Source organism: Microtus oregoni, unplaced genomic scaffold, assembly GCF_018167655.1.
Source record: "Microtus oregoni isolate MIOR12 unplaced genomic scaffold, Mior012 000026F_ref0000081, whole genome shotgun sequence".
Taxonomy (NCBI): domain Eukaryota; kingdom Metazoa; phylum Chordata; class Mammalia; order Rodentia; family Cricetidae; genus Microtus; species Microtus oregoni.
Window position 1 is genome coordinate 32619181 of NW_024543085.1, and position 24456 is coordinate 32643636.

The 24456-nt window shown below is 45.3% G+C and overlaps 1 protein-coding gene across 1 annotated transcript in view; it reads right to left on the reverse strand.

The window, feature by feature from the left end:
- Window positions 1–24456, reverse strand: part of Creb3l2 (cAMP responsive element binding protein 3 like 2) — a 115432-nt gene that overhangs the window by 33874 nt on the left and 57102 nt on the right. Inside the window, exon 2 of the mRNA XM_041675601.1 lies at window positions 16397–16613. Coding sequence (XP_041531535.1) covers window positions 16397–16613 — 217 coding nt within the window. The remainder of the gene's footprint in view (window positions 1–16396; window positions 16614–24456) is intronic.

The window sequence follows — 24456 nt, forward strand, 5'->3', positions numbered from 1 at the left end:
GTGGGGTAAGGAAGGAGAGCCAAGAGTCTGGAAACATGCAGAGAAAAAGGAAAGGCCAGCAGTTCCCGAAGCCCACAGCCCTCAGCAGACACCGGCTTTACTAAGAAGGGGCACACACAAACCAGATGTGCTCCTCTGCTCTTTGAAAACAAGCCCCGCCTACTCGGTCACCTAGCAGTTCCCACCATGAACACACACTCAGGAATTTGGCTCCAGTTTTCTTATTTAAAAAAATGGGGGGTGGGGAGAGGTATACAATCACACAGAGGAGCATGGGAACTTGGCGAAAGCAAAAGCTCACAAAGATAAACTCCAACTCCATAAACTACATCCTTTGAGCACAGAAAAGGTTAGGTTCCCACTCACAAGGTGGCATTCTGCTTTCAGAGCCAGTTCTATAAGCTGCCCAGTGTCTGGTGTGATGGGGGGATTTCCGCCACAGGGTGTGGGCTACATCCTGGACCAGGAGGGGCTGGGAGGGAACAAAGGACCTTTTAATGGCTGCTAGAGGGAGGGGACCACACTGTACTTACACCCAGTTCTGCTGGCCAGATGGGCACCCTGCTCAGCTTATAGAAACAACTGAACCACAGGCCAAAAGAAGACTAATGACTCGGGGCTGGAGAGATGGCTCAGGGGCTAAGAGCATTGCCTGCTCTTCCAAAGGTCCGGAGTTCAATTCCCAGCAACCACATGGTGGCTCACAACCATCTGTAATGAGGTCTGGTGCATACATAATAAATAAATCTTTAAAAAAAAAAAAAAGACTAATGACTCTCCCGCAAGGAGGCTCGGTACAAGAAGACTGTCCATAGCTCAGAAGACGGGAGGAAGGTGTGTTTAGGACGAAATGAGGGTGAGAGAGAGAGGCAGAGAGAGGGTGTGGATCACTGTCTTCAGTCAGCGGTGAGATGCCAAAGCTGCTGCTCGTAGAAATCACACTCACAGCTCAAACTGAACATGGTCTGCCACAAGAGGCTATAAGAAACATAGTAAGAAGAAATGTAGCTCTGGGTATAATAAAATGAAGAAGAAGGGTCACTCCTGGGAAGATGGCTCCATGCAATGACCAGCAAATTGTGAGGTAGGGCCACATATCCTAATGTTACAATCAAAATGACTGTGACCCAGTTTAATTCCCAATAGACACACCAGGCAAAGTTAAATGAAGAAAGTACACTTGAACTTGAAGGCCGAAAGGAAGATGAAATTGGTTCTTCTATTGGAGCAAAACCATTGTCAATAGATGTATGTAGAAACAGGGAAGGAGTTCTTTCCATGTTCTTCATGCTCAGCACCATGGTCCTATCTAAAAACATCATCACAGCTGCCTTGGGAGCAGAGGCGAGGGAGCCAGCAATGGTACCTGCCTGCAGAAGGAAGCATCCTCTCTTTTTTTTTTTTTAATTTTTTTTTAAATGTTTATTTATTTATTATACAATATTCTGTGTGTATGCCTGCAGGCCAGAAGAGGGCACCAGACCCCATTACAGATGGTTGTGAGCCACCATGTGGTTGCTGGGAATTGAACTCAGGACCTTTGGAAGAGCAAGCGATGCTCTTAACCTCTGAGCCATCTCTCCAGGAAGCATCCTCTCTTAAAGACTATAGGAGTCATCCAAGTGAGGAGACCAAGGCTCTGATCCCCTAAGCTTAGATGAGGAAAAACAACTGGTGTCGCCATCATGCGTCCATTCCAGTACTGCCGTTCAGTCCTCCATCTTGAAGCTGCTCTGAGTTAAAATGAAGCCCAATCTCAATGGTGTCTTTTCTACAGACTGTAAATCTCCTCATTGCCACCTGAGGCCCCTTGTTGTCACCTGAGGTCAGACCCAGATCTCTGCATTCCTACCAGCATTCTTTCCAGGAAGGAAACAAGTCAACATGTGGATCAAAATTTATACATATGCTCAGTACACTCTTATTTAGAAAGACAAAATGTAGGAAACAACCAATCCATGAAGGAGAAGATGATGAGGTGGATTATGGTTTGTCTATACAATGCAATATTTACACAGACATTGGCGTATTTACAAAGCCTTTTCAATAATAAAGGAAAGGTTCGTAATACGCTAAGAAAAACCTTGGCATAATGATATACTATTGATGAAGAAAAGAGATTGTGGTAGTTTGAATGAAAATGGCCCCCATAGACTCAGAGGGAGTGGCATTATTGGAGGTGTGGCCTTGTAGGAGGAAGTGTGTCTCTGGGGGATGGACTTTGAGGTTTCAGAACGTCACGCCAGGCCTAGCGTGGCACTCTTTCATGCTGCTCTTTTGGGTCTGGATGCAGAACTCTCAGCTATTTCTCCAGCACTGTCGGCCTGTATGGCGCCATGCTTCCCACCACGATAACAATGGACTAAACCTCTGAGCTGTAAGCCAGCCCCAATTAAATGTTTTTCTTTCTAAGAGTTGCTATGGTCATGGCGTCTCTTCCCAGCAAGAGAACACTGACTAACACATTAACAAGAAAGAGACAAAAGAAACATGCCTGGACAGCAAACATAGATAACCATTCAGAATATTGCGGCTTCCTTCTTATTCTTTAACGTTTTTATAGTATTTCTAGAAGCCTGTATTTGAAACTATTAATATCATTCCCAGTTGCCACTCATGGACATGCCGGCCTTGCCTCCTCTTGCTTTGGGGTGGCGATCCCCGGACAGAAGCTGGAGTGGCCGAGAGACCCCACTGCTGACTCCAGTTGACTTTTCCACTTTGTATAGCTGCTTTTGTTATTTCCGCAATAAAATATCCAGACAAAAGCAACCTGAGAGAAAGGATCTGGGTGGCTACAGTTTGAGAAAAATCCATCATGGGTGGGGACGACATGGTGGTTAGGAGCGTGAGGCAGATGGTCACATAGTACCCATGAAGTAGATAGAGGGAATGTTGGTGCCCAGCTAGCTGTTGGCTTCTTAGGTAGCCTAGGATCCCAACCCAATGGGGGTTCCCACATTTAGGGAAGTAATCTGCCCCAATTAACTCATCAAGACAATTCCTCACAAGAATGTCCCATGGCTCTTTTCCTCGGTGAATCTTGGTTTAGTCATGCTATACCGATATAAGCCAGCACACCCTCCAACTGTGTCTTTTGCTATATGAGTGTTCAATACCCCCCAGCTTTGCCCTGCAACTTAACCTAACCAATGGCACACTAGCTTCTTAATACAGCAGAATCTTGGAATGTTTTAGCGAAGGTCGGGTTTATGTTCTTATGGTTTTTAATATCACATAAGATAGTGCCAGCGTGTGCCAGGATAATTGATCTCTTGATCCTAGATGAAGGAGCACAGCCTCACAGATCAAAGGCATGCCAAGGGGAACTGAGCCAAGTCATCAACTCTTGACTAGCCTTAAGATGAGAGCGAATGCAGCTGGAACCAGCAGTTGCTAAAACTGAGCCCATGTCCATCAGTCAGTCCCCAGCAGTGGAAATGTACAACCTCAAGTAATACATGATATTTACTCCAAGTACTGAGATTTAGAGCTGGGAATATAGCATAATTGATACAGTGTTTACCTAGCATATACAGAGCACCAAGTGTGATTCCCAGTACCACATAAACACTGGTAATCCCAGTGCTCAAACGCAGGAGGCAAAGGCAGGAGGACCCAAAGTTCAGGCTCATCATTGACTTCAGACCAAACTGGAGACCACCCTGGAATAGGCTACCCCCACATACACACAGAAATTAAAGTACGGGGTCTGAGATGGCCTCTTAGCATAGCTAGTACAACACGGCTAGAATTACGACATCAGAATCTACCGCAATAAGATAACTGCATTGATTTTTCAGAATAATTCCTCTATGTTGTAAACTGGAGGTGGTGTTAATAAATATTTGTAGGAGCCGGTGAGGTAGCTGAGCAGGTCAGAGCACCTGCCTCACGAGCCTGATGACCTGAGTTCGACTCCTACAAGCTACAGAAAGCTGGAAGGGGAGAACCAACTCCCAAAAGTCGTCGCCTGGCTTGCACATGCATGATTAATGAAAATAAGCAAGCATTTGCAGACTGGCCAATCCGACCCACCAGACACACTGTAAAAGGACTGAGGTTAGATTAAGGAAGTGCAGTCAGTACGAAGCTTGACGAGAGCAGCATTCCAGTGTGGCTGAAATCAGAGAAGAGAGCTTGCATTCCCAACCCTGAGCTGTTGGCCTAAATTTTATCCCCAGTGGAATTAAAGATCAAATTAGAGAAAAGAAAATTACAAATGCAACCCATAAGGTAGAAGGTAAAGAAAGGAGAGAATTAGAATAGGAGTGGGCTCTGCAACTTGCCCGGGGCCTCAGTTTTGTAGCTGAATTTTATTGGCAAAAAGACCACTAAGGCTTAGAGTTAGACACATCCTCAGCTATTTGCATAACTAATTGATTAAACAGAGAGATAACTAAGTACTTGAAATACTTCGGTCTGCAACTTTTCTAAATTCTGCACTTCAGACTTTGAGTCAAACAAAGGTGTTTTTTTCTGAATTATACTTACAGACCTTTTAAGTTTCATTTGAAATGAAAGACATCCTCCCCTAATTTTAATATGTTCTGCATGATAAGCATCCTCTAGAGCATCAGGTTTTATTTGCACAGCTTTCCCTAGAGGTTGATTTCTGAGGCTGCATCTCCTCGGTCTCATGGTAGAGAAGATCAGGTGGCCTTGGAGACCAAAGGACAGAGAGCTGCTTAAAGGCAATGAAATGATAGCATCAGGAGTAGAGCCTCAGTCATTTCCATATGCAGACTTGTGTTTTATAGACACATACACAGGCAATACACACACATACACACACACACACACACACACACTACAGAACATAGAATAGGAATAAACATATATTCCTAAGAGAAATCACTTGGTACAAATAGCATCTATATGATTAAAAAAAAGCCCTACAAGTTTCCATTTATCGTCCAAATAGTATATATAAACTGAAGAAAGTAAGTTACATGTCTCCTCTAAACTTTCATTTTATTTCTTTACTCTTTGAACATGTTGAAAGAAATTGACAAATCTTTTTCCCCCCACATAAAAATCTCCTGTGCCTAGAGACAGCTCAGTGGGTAAGAGCACTGGCTATTATCCCAGAGGACCTCGGGGCCATGCCCACCACTCACAGGACAGCCCACAACTGTCTGTAGCTCCAGTTCCAGGAAGACTTTATGTCCTCTTCTGGCCTCCATGGGTACGAATAAATAAGAAAAATTCCAAGGCTGAGATCTGGAAGGCAGGACGCTGTGGGGTAAGAATTCTGTGAGACGTGTCAAAACAAGGAGAAAAAACTATGGCTCATTGCGTAAAAGCCAGCGGCCTGTCTGCCCATGGTGCCCTAAAATGAATTCTCATATAGAGTGGTGTAAAGAGGTGTCCATGGTAGGAAAATCAGCATCACCGTATTTGCTATGGGCCGGATATTGTTCTGAGTACTTTGGAAATATTAGCTTAGTCCTAAGAGTAACCACAGAGGTTAAGACAACTATTGTTCCCATTTTAAAAACAAGGAAACTGCAAGATTAAGTAACTTGCCCAAAAGTGTGCATCCAGCTGGTGTGTGGCAGACGGGGAACTCACATAGGAATGAGTCCCACAGCCTGGGCTCACTCTCATGGGCACACGCTGATTTCCAAAGCAGCAATGGTTTAATACAGCTCTAGCCTAGAAGGATTACATTTGAAGAAAAAGATACTGATTACTCCTGTCCATGTTTCTGATCTGAAGAAGCATTGTTTAAGACCAATGCATAACAGCTCAAATGTGCTGTGCTTAGTCTTTGGCAGACACCCAGGCTGTGCTGCAATGGACCTCGGAGACCAACACAATCAGCTATCTCTGTCACTCTGTGTTCTTTCTGTGCCTGTGTCCATGGAAGCTCTCCCTCCGCGCCTGCCACTCCTATGCAGCCACGCGGTAAATTATGTATTTAATTATAGAGCACGCCACAGAAGAACAATGGCAATAATAGCTGATACTTATTTGGTGCTTGCAAAGTGGCAGGCGCCGTTCTAAGTGTTCAATAAATATTAACTCGGTGAAGCCCTCCAGCAAAGCTGTGGAAGTAAATATTATATTCTCATTTTAAAGATCAGGGATGGGGAGACCAAAGAGCGAAGCAACTCACTCAAGATCACGTCATTCATAATCCGGGCAGCGCCGAGACTCAAAGCTAGAGTCATACACAATATAACTCTAGCGATCCGCACTGTACCTGTACTTGAATCTTTCAGATTCACTGTTTCTCCCGCAGGATGCTGTGTTTAGAGCACGAACCACGTAAATACCATGGAACAAAGGGCTGATTTGAAAAGCCTAATTGAGTACACCGATGTGCACAAAACTCCCACATATATTTAATTTTTCTTCGTCAATAATAGAGCTGTTATTTCCGAATAATCCAAGTAGTTTTACTTGACAGATGGCTGTCAACTCACTGCTGGCTGTACTATCCTAACTCCACTAGACTAACTATTCTAGACTGCAGGGGTTAAGCAAAGGGATCACTGCTTTGCTGTTCTGGGGGGAGCACTGTTATATTCCTCCCCTGTGCTCCCACCCAAACACACGCAGGCTCTTTCAGCACCCCAGCCAAGGCAGAGGACCCAGTATAACCACATCATCCTTTTCTGCCCCTCTAGAATGACTCACACTGATGCTCTTGACACCAGCTCAGAGCAAATGCGATTAGCTATTTATCTCATCTCTGGGTCTTATTTTTTTCTGGGCCCCACTTCCTGGGAACACGTCAACACAGAGATCCTTCCAAGGCTAGAGAGCAGAAACCCAAGTCACCTGTGACTCACCCGTGACCTTTCCTCACACACACAACCCTGTGTGAATCCTGCAGCCTATTTCTCTAATCAAAAAAACAAAAAAACAAAAAAACAAAAAAAAAACACTTTCTTTGCCATTGGTTTCTCTGCAGCTAACTCTCTGTGCATCCCTCCCCCGCTCTGCAGCCTCAGCCTCAGTCTCTCCTATGACTCTCCAACAAACACCCCCCTCTTTGCTCCAACCCTGTTTCCCAATCCTCTCACTGTGTTCGACTCCGGAGTCCTCCTCCTCCCGCAGCCTGTCTCATTCTCCCCTTATGACGTCACGCCAGCACCAGTTACTCACCTCCATCCAGCTCACTGAGGTCTTGCTCCCATCTGTCACTGTGGAAACAGCCCCGTAAATTGAAAGGATCAATACTGAGCCCACCCAGCTAGCTCTAGCTTTTGCAAACCCTGAGAAACCCCAGTGGATTCATCAGCAGGACAACTGGTCACAAGAGATATCCCTGGCCTGTCTAGACTCTATAGACCTGAAACAGCAATCATCTCTTTTTTTTTTAATAAAGATTTATTTTTATTACTAATTTTTAAATTGAGTTAAAAGGACAGGTAGGTGCACAAGAATGCAGTGCCCATGTGGGCCAGAAGAGGGTGCCAGGTTCCCTGGAGCTGGAATTTACAAGTGGTTTTGAGTCACCTGATACACGTGTCAGGCACCGAGGTCTGGTACATGCCCTTAGCCACTGGGTCAGCTCCCCGCTATTAGTCTCTTATGAAAGTTACCTTGGCACAAATGCATTATCTACCCCTTCTGATTAACCTGCTGATATTTTATAGACTTTTATACCCTATTCTTACACAAGCTTGGAGGACAGGGGCCACATCAAGTTCTCTCTGAATGGCCGGGTCTAGCGTTACTAAGTTTCTTCTTCAGGAAAAACACTAAAATAACAGAACAAAGCAAATGTGTACCTTGTGCTATAGTTTACAGATTCTTCAACTGAAAGTCACATAACTGAACACGGAGATGTGACAAATTAGGCAACAGTAAAAGGCTTCTCAATGCACAACAGACAGAAATTAATTTAAAAAATCAAACTTACGATGGTGGCGCACGCCTTTAATCCCAGCACTCGGGAGGCAGAGGCAGGCGGATCTCTGTGAGTTCGAGACCAGCCTGGTCTACAGAGCTAGTTCCAGAACAGGCTCCAAAGCCACAGAGAAACCTCTCTTGAAACACCCACCCCCCCAAAAAAAATCAAACTTACACTGTGGTAGTTTAAACAAAAATGGTTTCTATAGACCCATAGGGAGTGGCATTATTAGGATGTGTGACCTTGTAGAAGTAGAGGTGGCCTTGTTGGGGGAAATGTGTCACAGGGAGTGGGCTTTGGGTTTTCAGAAACTCAAGTCAAGCCCACTCTTTCTTCCTGCTGCCTTTGGATCTGGGTGTAGAACTCTCAGCTACCTCTCTTGAACCATGCTGTATCTGCCTGTGTGCCACCATGCTTCCCATCATGATAATAATGGAGTAATCCCCTGAACTGTGTGCCAGCCCCAATTGGATGTCGTCCTTTATATGAGCTGCCATGGTCATGGTGTCTCTTCACAGCAAGAGAATCCTAACTATGACACACACTATATCAGAGGCTCTTCTTGCAGGGCTCACCCAGTGTTGCCCTGAGCAACTTTACTGCAGCTTTGGTTATGAATATACAATGTGTGTGCCTTGCCCTGTGCAGGATGTTATACCACGAATCATCATCAGCTGAAGCCCCAAATTCCTCAGCTCAGCTTCAGGACCACTGGCTGTCCCGGGCTCAGTGTCCATACAAAGTTTCTTCTTATAGAGGCAGACCAGTTTAAATACAGAAAACAAAGGTCTTTAGTACTTCCCAATGTCACTCTTCAGCATGCAAGTAACAAAATAGCGCATCTTTGGAGTCTATTGTGTTAGTATGCTTGATTTTAAAAAAATTGCTGTTAGACTTTCTGACTTGTTTCATTTTTTAAAAAATTAGCTCACAGCTAGAGAGATGGCTCAGCAGTAAAGAGCACTGGCTGCTCTTCTAGGGGTCCTGAGTTCAAATCCCAGTAACCACAACCATCTGTAGTGAGATCTTATGCCATTTCTGACTTGGGCACACATGCAGATAGAGCACCCATACAAAAAATAAATAAATCTCTAAAAAAATGGTTAGATGAATTTGACTTGGGATTAGGATAAAATTTCCAATAATTTCTGAAAAGGCTTAAAATGCATTTGCCATGCTGCAGTTCATGTTCATGCAAAACAGCATTTTCAGTGCTGATGTTTTAAAATCAAAATACTAACCAACTCTGAAAACACTGAAGACACACTATACCTTTTAGCATTTGGCCGATTATTCTTTATATAATGCTTTACATAAAGTATGTTTTATATAAAAATAACAAGTATTGCCAATTCTCCTTAACTGAATATTTGCCTTTGTCTTTAATAAATGGTAAAATTATATGTATACTAAAGAACTGTCTTAAAATCCATTTATCATTTATTAAGGTAGATGTTTGCTTTGCATGACTATTTTATATACCTACACATCAAGGGTCATGCAAAAATTTCTTGAGCAAAACGTTGCCCTTGAGAGGGAAAAGTTCAAGAAGGCCAGTTATCGTGTGGCTCGTGTCTTCCGGGGTGCATGTGCTTTGTGTCTGGCACTATTGGAAGGTGGTGGAGCTATAGGAGGTGCAGCGTAGCGGGAGGTTTGGGGTCAGAGGGTGTATGTTCTTCAAGGGGATTATGGGACCCCCAGTCTCATCTTCTTTCTCTTCTCGGCCTTCTGGTTCCAAGGCGAGCAGTTTTGTCTCACTATGTACTTCCGCTGTGATGTGTCGCTTCACCAGAGACCCCTCAGCAACTAAAGACACAATGGAACCTTTAAAGCTGTCACAGGGAACGGCTCTCCTCACAAGGTGAGTGTGCACCGGGTATCTGCCATAGTAACAGAAACTGCTCTCTTCAGAAAGACAATAAACCCACCAGCCCAATTTGATTACAACGGAATACGACCCCATTTCAATGATTACAAAGATGATGACCCCTTGGGGGTCACACAAGGTCAGCTCACCCCAGTATCGTAAGCATAGCCAGGAACGTTTTACTGGGGAATTTCTTTCAGCCTCTTAATTTTTCTCCTTTTTATACTTTACTTTTATTGTTGGACAAGAAGCACTCTCAGCAAATGGTCACCAGTCTGCACCCTGAGGAGAGGTGGCTGAACGGGGTGGACACTGCCTCCAGTGTCCATGAAGGCCAGCCATATTCCCAGGCTTGGCTTCTGTGGCCTGAGCCCTATGCAACTCTGTAGCTCCAGCGTTTCAGAGACGTTTCTAGTTAGCTCTGAAATGGATGAGCCCTGTGCTGCATCAGACCAGGGGTTCTTGACTTTTGTCATCATGGGATCTTTCAAGAAGCTAAAGTTATCAAAGCCCACAGCACAGATCAGTGAGTAAGGGCACTTGCAGTTGAGCCCAGTGGACCTGAGCTGGATCCCCAGAACACATGTAGTGGAAGGGGAGACTTCCACCTCAGCATTTGTGGAATATATATACGTACACACCCTTACATGGGGGCGCGCACACGCACACACACACACAGCATACACACATACACCATATACACACATACAATAATTGTAAAATATAAACTAAAGAAAGCTATAAAGCCTCTTACCAGGAAAGCTAACAAACATAGACAGCCCCAAATTTGGTGCATATTTTAGGGGTCTAGAGTCCACTGTGTAGGGTACAAGCATCCATTTGTTCTGTATGATTGCTCTAGAACTCAGGGGAGGCAAGTGGAAGTAAGGAGGAATGGCCAGGGATGGCAAAAGGGTTATGGCAGGAGAAAGGGAAAGTTAGGAGGGACAGGGAGGGACGTCAGAAGGGTTATGGCAGGAGGAAGAGAGGAAGATGAATAAAAAGGAGCCTCTTTCTACACTAAGCCTCTCCTTAGCTCTATGTCCCAGCACGGCTTTCAAGCTTAGAAACACTTACAGAAGAGCGGCGTTTGCTCTAAGCAAAACTGGACAAGGAGAGCTGTATCACTGGCTTTCCCAAGAATGAGATTCTCATTATCCACCACTAGAAGTTAGGGCTCCTACTATTGTTTCACCTATTGGGGACTAAGAGGTAAGGAATACTAGATTTAGTGCCAACAGCTGCTCTTAAACACCACACATCTGCATGTTTCCTAAAGAGAAATCATAACTTATCTGGGTACTCACCTGCTCTGAATGCTTGGATCTGGAAGGGTTGACTCCTGCTTTGGAGGGATATAAGGTATGGCCCAAGAAAATAAAATAATATTATTACTACACACTTGCTCACTCTCAAATCTCAGCGTCACAACTGTAGCTAAGACCCAGGGGAGGCGATGCTGGATAAGTCTACCCTCATCTCCGTTCACCCATGCCTTCGATGGCAAACACCTCAAACAATTCCTATCCCATACTATTGCTTCCCACTTATAAACATGAGAGAAAACACCAGAACTTCCCAAAGGTGAACTGTGGATTGTATGCCCTTTGCAAAATGCTTCTGAATGCCCCCTGCCTCTTTTCAGCAAAGAGCAGCATAAACCTGTCATGGCACAAAAGCTACAAAGGGAACTGGGTGCCAGTTGGGGTACCCGACAGTGTATTTTTGGTCTTACTCAACAAGATCTACCGATTGTTTCTCCCCACACTGGGTGTTTAGCTTAGGTGCATGTATGATCCCTTCATGTGGAAGGCCAGTAACACAGTGGAAGGAGGGTTGCCATCTTGTATTTGTTGTGTTTCTTTCTTGTGCTTTGAAAGTCTGTAGGGATGAATGGGTCTCCTAGTTAACTCCCTGCCCCCTTTCTAATTCTATTTGGTTCTTTTGCTTTCTGGGAGTCCCCCAAAGGGATGTCTTCGCCATGACTCAGTCCCAAACTACCAACTCCCCATAATGAAACCCCAGACACCAAGACGGCAGAAATGTCCTTGATGAATTCAGAGTTCTTCTTTTAACAGAATTATGTCTATATAGATGACTCAAATAAGCAGGTGTTCTAAGGAAGTCTATCTCCTGACAAGACAGTCCCCAAAGTGAGCAGAACAATGAATTGGAGAAGGAAGTCCAAAAACAGAGAAAAAAAAATCAGCAAGGAAATCGAACACGCAGTTCTGTAAGTGAAAGAATCAATTGGTTAAATAAAAGCTACATTAAAAAGTGTCGGCACTAGACAAGCCTACACAGAGGAACGAATTTCAGAGACAGAGGACAGAGTAGAGACAATATGCCCAGACACAGACAAAGGAAGACAACTGATGAACGGAACAGGAAGGAACCCTGAACCTTTGGAAATCTGCTTTGTGTACGAGCTTTTGGCTGAGGATCTTTTTTCAAAGTGCTGGTGTGTCCTGGCCTTCTGCTCCTCTGCTCTCTGTCTGAGGCCCTCGAGCAAGCCCCAGGGGCTGACTCCAGGCAGCAAGCCAAGGCCCAGCTGAAATCCTGCTTCATTCAGGCAGCTCTTCCTGACTCCTGAGTGGGTGTGCTCCCTCTCTCTCTCCTGGAAACTCCTACAGTTTAATTTCCTCTTGGAACGCTCCTCAGAATCTGCCTAATATGGTAGCAGGTACATTATGTTTTCATCAGACCCTGATTCCTCCTCACAGGCAGGGTCTACGGGTCACTGCTGGGTTTCCTGAGTATCTAAGTGGGAATCTGGTACATGATATGTGTGCAGCCTACATGTGGAAGGGAACCAAGGTTAGTGTACTGAATGTCATTAGACCACCTCCAGCTCGGGTTCTGAGCAGCAAACCGCAGGTGTGAGACACACACCTGGTGCTTCCCCGTCCACTAGTCCTTGTTTGTGTCACCTGTCACAATGTCGAATGTCAGCGCTCTCCCTTCCTTGTCCTATTTTTCCATGTCACTGATTGACACTTATAAGATACAGTACTAAAAAAAATTGCTATGATATTAGTTTGAAGATGAGCCACAAAGCATTAACAACACACCTGCTTCTCTTTGGCACCATGTTTGATCTGCAGATGGAAGCTGCAGTCAGCCAGGAGCTCGCACTGGTGAAATCCTGCCTCTGTCGTGTGTGCAGAGGCAACAAGTGGAATGGAGCAATCGCCTCCGTGGTATTACCCCACAGGTCAGAGATGGATACTCCATCTCTCGTATCGTCTTTTACAACTGGCTATACAAGTCAATGGTATAAATGTTTCCTGAACAGCTTCAGAGTACCAAACATCATGCTAATTGCCAGACACAGAACGGATCGTGCCCTCACACAGCTCAAAATACAGAAGGAACCCAACAATCACATGGGTAATTGAAATACATGGATAACTAGTAATCTCCATGCAACTAAAAAGTATTATGTTTACAGTTCATTTCTGTCCCCTAATCAATTATAATCTGGGGCTCATTCTCTGGATCTAGCTGACGTATTAAAAACGAACTAGCAAAAATTAAAAAAAAATCCACTAATAAGTACCTACTAAATTTCATAGGCTGCTAAATTGCGAGGTCCTCTTTCACAGGACCAGGAAGATGGCTCAGTGGGTAAGGGCACTTTCAGGGAAGCCTGATGACCTGAGTCCAATTCCTGGAACAGGCATGGTGGGAAGAGAGAACTAACTCCTGCCAAGTTTCCTCTGACCTCCACACATGCATGCTGTGTGCACACTCATGCTCCCCAAAATAACTAAAGTTAAAAAGAATCCTCGACAATGTCTGACTGAGCGTCCTGTCCTCGCGCAGACCTCAGCTGTAAATAACAACGGCAACAGAGCTAAGAGCTTTCCTGCTTGCAGCCGGACACTGGGAGGCAATGAAATCTATTATCACACTTAATCCTCAGAACAAAACATGAAAGCCATTCTCACCCTTGTTTTACACACAGGGAAGCAAGGCTTGAAAAGTTAAAGGACCCTTCCAGAGTCAATCGGTGTGATATAGAATTTGGAACACGTATGAATAGCTTCCACTAGGGTTGACACATGTATAATGTTTTTATAATCGGTTGTGTACTGTACACTTCCAATCCTCCCCTCCTGACAAATTCTGGGAGACCAATGGACAAATGTCATTTTCTTTTTATTTCTTCAGGGTCTTGAATATAAACATAAGAGCCTCCGTACCAATGAACAGAAAGTGTGTAGCCTAGTAATACCAGGTAAAGGAATCCAGACACTGAAAAATCACTTCACTTCACATGTGGCTGCCAGCACCCAAGACGGTCTCCAGCACCTCCTGCTAAATGCCTTCTTGTGCAGTTCCCTACCACAATGAATCAGTGCTGTCCTGTGGGCAGCTGGGTCTATTCCCTGGCTGTGTCAGGAAAGGTAGCTGACAGGTGGGAAAAGCCGACAGCCCCATGGGGAGACCCATAGGGCAACTGACTTATCACCTGTGGCTGGTTGACTACTGCAGATAGCTGCTTTTAGGGTAGCGTGTCTTACCCTGGAATGTCTCGGTCAGCATTGGATTCTAATGTCAGGATAAATTATGAACCAAACCCACAGAAGTATCACTTCAGAGGACTTAAGTACAGAACATTTGTTACACAGCATACATGGCCAATGCAAAAGACACTGAAGATTATGCCACAAACAAAGAATGGTAGGAGACAGAGGCTCCAATGGAGTTATGAGAAGAAAATAGATAAAGCAATGACAAGAACATGAGGGAACCTTGCATGAAGGCAAGCACATCCCCATAAAAAAATCTCAGAGTTAGAAGAAATCTTAACAGCCATTTTGTTTGACCACTCACCCATTTAAAAAATACTGAAGTTAACTCAGGGCTTGCACGAATTTAACCTGAAATCCAGACAACTGACTTCCTTGAGCTGGCCCGCACACAGTGAGGGCTGGGGACACAGCCGCTCCCTGTTACCTATGCTTCATTTTCCATGGTCTTAGTTACCTCTGGTCAATCACAGTCTAATGATATTACATGGGAATCAGAGAAATATGTAGTTCATAAGTTTCAGATAACTTTCGCTGCAGTATGCTGTTACAGTAATACACCTTTAACAATGAGGCTAAGGGAGAACACGGCACTAGTCACAACAGAGAGCACAGATTCTGCATCTGATCTGATGGCATTTCTGAAATGAACTGCACAAACTGCAGGATGGGGCAGGCACCGGAAGAATATGGTTTGCTGAGATGCTACGCAGAAGACATTTCTCTGAGCTTTTTAAACATCAAATTTTATCCTCCAAAGCACCCATATATTCTCGAATTAGCTAAGTTCTCTGCCTTTCTTTCCGGGAAGCATGACACCTCATCCTATTGGTGCAAGACAGGAATAACTGACAGACCCTAGCAGAGGGCTAAATCCCTATGCTCCCAAACTCCCCATAACAGAGGGGAAATCAGAGCATCAGGGTGAGGTGCCAGCAGGATAGAGAGAGCCCACTCCCAGGTTCACAGCACCCCTGTGCTGAGCATGGAACCACACTCTTCCCCATGTTGATGGGTGTGACTGTTCCATGAAAGAATGTATCCTAGGGAGGAATGGGAATTATTCACACTCACAACATTCTGTGCCCCGAGAGAAAGGTGTGTTACTGGTACAAGTTAATTATTTTAGGAGCTAGTAATGAATTCCTCTTTGGGGGGGGGGGCTTCCTTATGCATGTGGATATAGGCACTGGCCTTTAGCCACAGGGAAGCATTAGGAAATGCGTTAGGTGGGGAGCAATCTGTAAAAGACACCTGTCACACACACATGGTATGAAAGGGAAGGCGGGGGGGGGGCTCAGAGCAAAACCCAAAGAGATATCAGTTTAGTAGCCACATCGTATGACATCATCCTCCTGCGGAAAAAAGTATCACATGCTGGAATGAAAGTAGGAACAAGGTCTTTAGAGTTTACTTAAAATAGCTGGCTGTCCCTCTAAGAAAATAAAACACAGTTCAATTGTGTGTGTGCACGTGCACATGTGTGTAAACATGTATGTGTATGAATGCATGCACACATGTAAAACTGGCAAGGTAGAAAATACAGCAAATAAAGGCTTATAGAGGAATGATCCAGACATCTTAGCACCTCTGGGGTTAGAAAAGCCAGTCCTCCAACAATGACAAGCTGCAGCACTGTTTATGGGAATAGGCATGAAATGGATACCAACAAGAGAGTCCAAGAACATTCACCAAGATCCCATACACGTAGGGTCAGTGGAACTTGCTGGGAAACGAAGAGGATGCCCCCAGAGGTTTCTCTAGATAAGAACTGTCATAAATAATCCTTTGTCAGGAAAACGATATGATCCTTTAAAACAACTAGCTAGCTCCCCATACTGCTGGTATCATCAGCTGAGAGGCCAGCTCGGTTGCACAGAGGGGCTCTGCTGCCCAAGGCCCATGCCAAAGAGAGCAAGATGATTCAGTAACAGCAAGTTCCCTGAGAAGCAGCCTAGCAGAAAGAAGGGTATGGTGTACCCCCTGGCATTTACAGCCTTAGCACCAGATAGTGGGTGTGTGGCTAATGCGGATGCTAACAATTACAGAGCCCACACCCTGTCTCCTCGACAAGCTAGAGTCAAAGGGGTTAAGGCCCCCCTGTGTCTCGGTGCTCTCGGTTTTTACCGTCATTGAAGTCATCGCTGGCAGCCGCATGGGTGAACGGTGACTGAGCCCGGGGCTCCTCGCTCAGGGAGTAGCTGTGCTCAGCCTGGATGAGAGGCGCTGGTGATGTCGGAGATGGCTCCACCTCCATTGACACATTCTTCTCTGAGAGGAAGGGGTCATTCAGGAGCTGACCCAGGACGTTCTGGGAAAACTCATCCAGGAGCTCTGAGAAGTGCTGCAAGAAGCAGAGGAGGAAGAATTCATGTTTTCTTCATCTGACACTCAACACATACTTCAGGGCAAAGAGACGGGTGGTCACTCGCAAAATTCATTTGTCTGTTTCTGTCCATCAAACCATGGCAGTGGAAGCCGGAGAGATGACTCAGTTGGCAAAGTGCTGGCTATGCAAGTATGAGGACCTGAGTCTGATCACCAGTACATACATGAAAACACAGGCACGGTGCTGTCTGTAATGCCAGGGCTGGGAATCAGAGACTGGTGGACTCCAAAGGCTGCTGGCCAGTCAGACCTAATTAAGGAGCCCCAGATCCCTGTATGAGACACTGCCTCACAGACACAGTGAGTAGCCTCTGAGGGCACTAGGGTTGCCCTCTGGCTGTACATAGTTAGTGTTTTCAACTAATCATAACCTATCATTCTTTGTCGTTCTGTGGGTTGTCTGGGTGAGAAACTGACTTCACAGAGGTACCATGATACAGTCACACTGAACTGCATGCTTGGCTAGGGCCTGGGCTCAGGCAGCTGGACACCTGGGCCCTCAGTCAAACCTGTTATACACTAAGCTAAGGTCAGTGTATGGTTCCCTAAGCAGCCTACACTTCTGGCCTGATGGACTGACCGACGGCGAATATTATGAGGTGTTGGATGGTGTTCCCTTTGAGAACAAAATCACAGTAACGGAAAGGGAAGTAAATAATGCAAACCATAAGATTCAAGAGCAAGAACTGATCAGAGCCTGCCCGTTTCCAAACCACAATTCCATCCCGAGCTACAAGGTCGACGCTGGCTTGGACAGGCTGGCTCTGCTAAGCCTCTAGAACACCGTTCCATCCGGAGGCAAGGCAAAGCTGCCTAGGCTGGCCTGCTCTGCTGACACCCTGTTTTCATTTCTGGAGCAGCACTAATGAATGTTTTCATGAACATCCTCTCGATAACCAATAATAAACCCCCGGCTCTGTTTGCCCTCCTCAGGCTCCCCCTACTTTGGATGATACAGTAATTATCATGTTATGAAACAATTTAGCCCTAACGACAGTCAGCCCTGAAAATTCAGTTGTTACACCATAGCCTCCCCATCTGGAGAAAAGGAGCTCCCCAGAAGCAAAGACCAACAGTGCCTAGCCATGCACCTTGAAATAACCACTGAGTGGGTTCAGGGACAAAAGAGATGGTGCTCAATCAGTTCTACCAGATGCCACAACTTAGCCCAGCAAAATGGTGCTGGCCAGGTCTACTTGGCAACTTTGGTCTTGGGGACCTGGCAGACAGGTCAACCTCCTACAGCTGGTGAAGCGCTCAGGCCAGTAGCAGCCCATCACTGATACCAGCATTATGGGCTAGTGGTCCAAAATCAGAGAAAAGAATGAAGCGGGCTTCAAAGAGGAAGACCTTCTGCACCCTTCAGATACTTTAGCAACTAACTCGAGGGTTATATAAGCATAGTTTATATAAGTGTAGTTCAATTGCTTCAGAGATAATAGCATCACATTTTACCACCCTGCCTATTTAATCTAGCTTTGCTAGTTTACTTTCATAGCCTGCTCCATACTCAATGATCACAGAAATCTTGTGAAGTTGCCTAGCAACCCACAGTCATCTATCACAAAGCCTTGTACTAGGGTTCTCTTATTTCTAATCGATGGGATCCCCCCCCCCCCCTTGCTTCTCCCAGGAAAGAGATATTTGAGTCTCACAATCAAGCTGCGTGGAAAGTTCCTCGAAATAGTTTAGGTGGCATGGTAGGCTTGCCTGGATCCTCTCCTACTAGAGAGACACACCTCTAGATCAATGAGAACACTGCGGACTAGGATAACCCAGTACTTTGCCCAGGGTTGTGCTGTTGATGAAGCATGGGACTGAGGATGCATGCCAAGCCTAAGTGTCTCCACATTCCGTGCCCTTTCTTCTACAGCATGCTCACTGGAATCTGCCTCTAATGCTAAGCAGACAGACTCACAGACAGTCCATCCACGAATGAGCACAACAGTCTTCCACATGAAATCTGTAAAACACACCAAGAGAGTGTCCAGTGGAGAGGTACCCAGTACTGCCTTCTATGCTCCACCAGCAAAGAAGGTGGAGGTATTGTCTGGCTCCTAACATGTATTTCTGAGATAGGGTTCAGAGGCATCTGGATTAAAACCTACCTCACCACATAATGTGTTTCATCCAACTCAGTGAAGACACTCGTAACTTCTTTTAAAGATTTAAGAATGGTGTCAAGAGCAATAATAAAGACCCACTATGGGAAAACTATTTTTTTTTCTGGTTAAAAGGATGAAATCTCTGGGCTGGGTGGGGACCTAATCTCCCAGTTAGGCAGGTCAATGGCCAGCCTAGGAGATCAGCCCTAGAAGGCAGTCTCACCTAAGTCAAGCTAAAGTGATAGAGTAATGGTCCCTTTAAAAAGATACCTATACATACACCACATACATTCACACACACCCCACACACAAACACAACGTAGGTGAACTAATGCTAATAACTGCTCCAAGATCTGAAGGCATGAGGGTCGGGAAGAAGAAATGAGATAGAAAGAAACTGAAGGGATTATAACGAGTTCAAATAACTGGTACACAGACTTCCTAGTTTCTTCCTCAAAGCACTCACTCCCGAGGCCACTCATCCAGTGTGGCTTTATATACAGCTCTCTGGACAAGGCACTGGGCCAGGTGAGGGGGCAGGCAGGAAAAGGGAAAATGACTAGTCTCACGTATAGATGGATCTGCAGCCCACAGTCCTGGGTGCTAACAGCCTAACAAGAAGAGAGCAGACTGGGACTCCGCGGCTGTCAACCTATCGCCTATGTGAAGCGCTCTCTCTCTCTCTCTCTCTCTCTCTCTCTCTCTCTCTCTCTCTCTCTCTCTCTCTGTGTGTGTGTGTGTGTGTGTGTGTGTGTTTGCTTTGATTCAAGGACCTACTGAACAAACTCATACATGCACTAGACCATCTTGCCTGGGACACACCCACAGCCACAGCCACACAAACCCTACTTACCCAGGCTTGCCCACCCCTGAAGTCTGTCCCAGATAGAAGGGTATTCCATGCACTACAGCTAAGCCCTGCCAACAGAGATAATAGTAATCACTCACAAATACTGGCAGCCCATGGTTAGTAACCTATTCGGCTAGGGCACTCTATAATTTTCTAAAATGTTGCATGCAACATGAAATGAGGATATATAAGCTTTCTACCCCAGAGGAGAAGGGAAAGGGCCCTCTCCTGTTGTGGGCTTGCTTGTTTTCGTTGTTGTTGTGGGGGGTTGTTTTGTTTTTGTTTTTGCCCCTGTAACCTCTACCCTAGGGGCAGTGAAGCAGGTAAAGGGGTTCAGATAGAGGAACCCCAGGGCCAGCCATCAGAAGCCCCCAATTTGTACTCATTAAGTGTCCTATTCTCTGGATCTGTGGTCTGGGAGTTAGGACTGCCTTCGCTGTGGGCCCCTGCCTGAAAAGACTGCACTTGGACAGGAAAAAAAAGAAGGCTTTGTACTTCAAAAATCAAAACTCACAGCTAGGAGCCTTACACACACAGCACAGCAGGCCCAAGGAGGGAACCACGGAAGTGGGGAATGTGGCGGGCAAACTGACAAAAAAAAAAAAAAGATTCAGAGGACACGCCTTAAACTGACTTTAGAAACAGAGGCCTCTCTCCAGCAAAACAGTCCTGGTCTGGGATAGGAGGGGCTGTCTGCAGGCGCTGGAGACCACCAGCCTGCTCTCCCTGTCCCCTCCCCCAGAGGTCTTAGACCTGAGAAGTTCTGACTCAGGAATCTGTATACACAACCAGAGGCAAGAAGGCAACATTCAAAGCTACAAGCCAAAAAGAAAGAAAAAAAGGCTGATGAGTCAAATCCCGTTACTGCCCAATTTGTTTCTGGCACTAAACTTTAGGTAATTGCAGATGTCTCTAAATTAAAAAAATAAAAGGGGCCAAGCCTTGGAGATCTTTTTATTATTAAAGGGGTTGGGGGTGAAGGTATTTGGGGGGGGGTTGATTTTACATTGGTAAATGCCATTTGTTTTATTGAAATCTAACTAGTAGTAACAAAAACTGTCTCAAGTCTTACCATAAAACATATACACTGAAGAATGTCCTATCTTGGTATGCTTTTCTTTGTAGCTAAAACAATGTAATAGAATTAATCAAATTATAAAGGCACGGGTGGATTCTATCTAGGAGAGCAACTATGATGCCACAGGTAGGTGCCACCCACAGTTTATACCCAGAGTTACCCTGCAGGAGAGGGGACAGGGACACACCAGGATTAACGAATAGTTAATGCCTGTGCATGCGACTGTCCTGCTGACATATGTCCATACACATTTTTCCACACTCCCGGAACGCACAACGCTGAGGGAAGTCTAGCATGCACTGCTGACTCTCCAGTGAAGGGTGTGTCCACGCTCATTGGCTGTAACACACGGGTCACTCCGACCCAGATGATGATCATGAATATAGCTGTCTGGGAAATCTTTAGGGTTTCTTGTTCAGTTTTGCTGTAAACCTCAAAACACTTTTCAAAGGTTTCTTGTCACCACTTATTAATCTAAATGTAAATTTTTACAGATGCTATTTGTCTGACGTCGTGCACCAGAAAGAGCAGCTTTTTAAACTGTGTAACTTTCCATCATTAAAAGAAGATACTATGAACTTTTACCAAATGTAGCCTAACCCTTAATGGCCCACAGCAGGCCTTCTTGGGTTTGCTTTATGGAAAATGCACTGTTTCCTTTGAAGACTGTCTATACTTAGTGTACACACACACACACACACGGTATGCATGTAAAAGTTCATAACTTTAAGGGAGGCCTAGCCCATCGATGGGCACCAGGGCTCCAAGAGTTCCATTCAGCTAGCACAAACAAGTTACATCTGCTTTCTGCTTGCATCACTGACATCTACAGCTGCAAATGACCCCCAAATGTGTTTCTGAGAGATTTCTGAACCCCAACTAGCCTGGAAGCCTGACAAAGAGCCTTTCCTCGAACTGCCCGGGGTAACCATCTGGTCCCCCATGGAGGCTAGCAAGAAGTTACAGCAATGTTTTCCCTCCCTGCTCAATGTGTGGTGTTTTTCAGAGTACAGACTGCTTCCGTGCTTGCTGTAACTATCTTCACAAGACTAGCATAGGCCAGAGGGTGGAGACTGGAATCCGCAGGAGCAAGGCAGGATTCCTAGTCTCCAGCTTGCTTTCCAGCACTGTCGTCCACTTCCACACCTCCACCAGAGAGCTAGTAACTCAGATTCCTAGTTGTTGAAAAAAAAAATGCTTTTAGTTTTTTTTTTTGAGACACGGTTTCTCTGTGTAGCAGTCCTAGCTGTCCTGGAACTTGTAGACTATTGTAGACCAGGCTGGCCTCGAACTTACAGAGATCTGCCTGCCTCTGCCTCCTGAGTGCTGGGATTAAAGGCGTGCATCACCATCACCTGGCTATGCTTTTAGAATTGTAACTTGGGCCCCATCGGCAGAACCATCTCTTTGCGGTAACAGAGAAAACCCTTAGGATCCTTCTAGAGCAGTGACAGAGGTGGGCTCTTTGGTTTGTTTTGAGCCTGTGAGCTCTTCTCTTTTTCTTCTACCTTAGCAGGCAGCTGAATCTGACAGTCAAATGAAAGTCATTCAAAACCATGATAGACAGAGCTAACCACTCAATGCTAAATCATGAAGTCTGCATTTCTACTCTCTCCAGCCATAAAGGGGAGATAGGGAGACTCGAGATATGAAGAACGGCTGTCTTCATGGCCAGCCCCTCCTTCTTCCCTTTCTCTTCTTCCAAGGCAAGGTTCAGATGAGTCACCTCCACTCTTAGACGGGAGTGCTGACAGCAAAGGGTCCCGTGCCTGGTCTTCCCTACACACCACAGCCTGGAAAACGTGCATTCTTAACTCTACCACACTTAGAAAACAGATTCCAGCCGGGCGGTGGTGGTGCACGCCTTTAATCCCAGCACTTGGGAGGCAGAGGCAGGCGGATCTCTGTGAGTTCGAGACCAGCCTGGTCTACAAGAGCTAGTTCCAGGACAGGCTCCAAAAACCAAAAAAAAAAAAAAAAAAAAAAAAAGAAAAAGAAAACAGACTCCAACACAGCTCAGTCTAAACCCAACTTACCCACAGGTTAGGTTAAAATGGATTTAAATTTCTGATTTACCATCTTCTCTTCCTGGTTCCTGTTTGTCCCTGGTTGATTGCTAGCCCTTCTTGAACTCTTTACATGTTCATGGAGTACGCAAATGTGGAAGGTATTTTGCTCGATCTCTTCTAGAAATCTTTCCCCTTCTCCACGGAAGCTTTTAGGTTCCTTCATTCTTCCACAGAAAGTATACCCACCTATCCTCAGCTACTATCTTCGGTTGCCAACCTTTGGGCTTTGTCCCAACAGTGCAGGGTGTTCTCTCATATCCTTCAGTGAAGACACTGTTAAGATACTCGTTCCCAGTATCTTGAGTCCACTCTGAATGACGAACATCCGCCATTCCTGAAACACTTGTGGGTGATAACACGGAACCAAATTCAGAGACTACTGACAGCGGCAGAAACGCTGGAAATCAGTAGTAGCCTGATCAGTCCAACTTGAGAAAACCAAAGGCCGAAAGTGGTATTTGAATCAGAGTCAAGGGTTGATCAAACACAAGGCTCCATAAATGAGGGAGGGAAAAGGTTCCCAGAGTTGCCCCCTGACCCTCCACGGCTGCTGCCACTGGAATCTTCAGAACAGGATATATACTTTGCTATTCAATCTCACCTTTAAGGGAAGACCTAATGCCAAAGATGTCAGGTATGACGAGGTAAAGAGGTCATGAAGTTTGTACACTTCACAGACTCTGGGTCTTATTTATGAGCCAACTATGTCACAGGGCGGGGGCGTTTCAGACGTACAAGGTACCTACCGTCTTGTTTAACCTCCCAGGGAGTGGCTCACTGCCAGAAGCAGCTCCATCACCCTAGATAAGAGCAATAGGAATCCCACAGGTTCTGGCTCTCAGCCATGCAGTCTCTTGATCCGTCAGACTTTATGAGCACGCCCCACCTCTCTGGAATGATAGTGACTACCGCACAGCAGGGGACCTTAGCCAAGTGGAGCCGTGTCTCACTCACTGGATTCACACACACACTGCAGGTTCTCCATCTGCAAACCATGGACCCAATAACCTTGGACCGAAACCAAAAATGTTGGGAAACAACAAAACCGAAACAACCATTTCTGTAATGAACGTTAACTGCCTTCTTTTCTTGTCATTATTCCCTAAAGAACACAATGAGCATCTATTTACATAGCCTTATTCTGTAAATTATTTAGAAAATTTAAACTACATGAGATGATGTGCGTAAGTTTATGCAAATATTAAGTCATTATGCAAAAGACTTAAATGTCTACAGATTTTGTTAATCACACAAGAAGGAGGGCGCTCTGGTACCAATTCTCCTTTAGATCCTGAGATATTTCTGGTTTTTGCTTTTGTTTTTGTTTGCTTGTTTAGTTTTGGTTTTTCGAGATAGGGTTTCTCTGTGTAACAGCACTAGCTGCCCTGGAACTCACTCTGTAAACCAGGCTGACCTAGAAGTCACAGAGATCTGCCTGCCTCTGCCTTGTGCATGCTGGGATTAATGGTGTACGCCACCACTGCCTGGCGATGGCTGTATTTTTAAGTCAGTTCTATTACTATCAGCATCTGACCTCGGCCAAATCATCTGTACTTTCTATCTCATCTGAAAATCAGAAATACAATCTGCCTTTCAGAATTGTAATGACAACACATTCAATACGTACATATTTTAGGCATGACATAATAAAAGGTTATTGGCCGAGGAACCCATATGAACATGAAAGCTATGCCCCA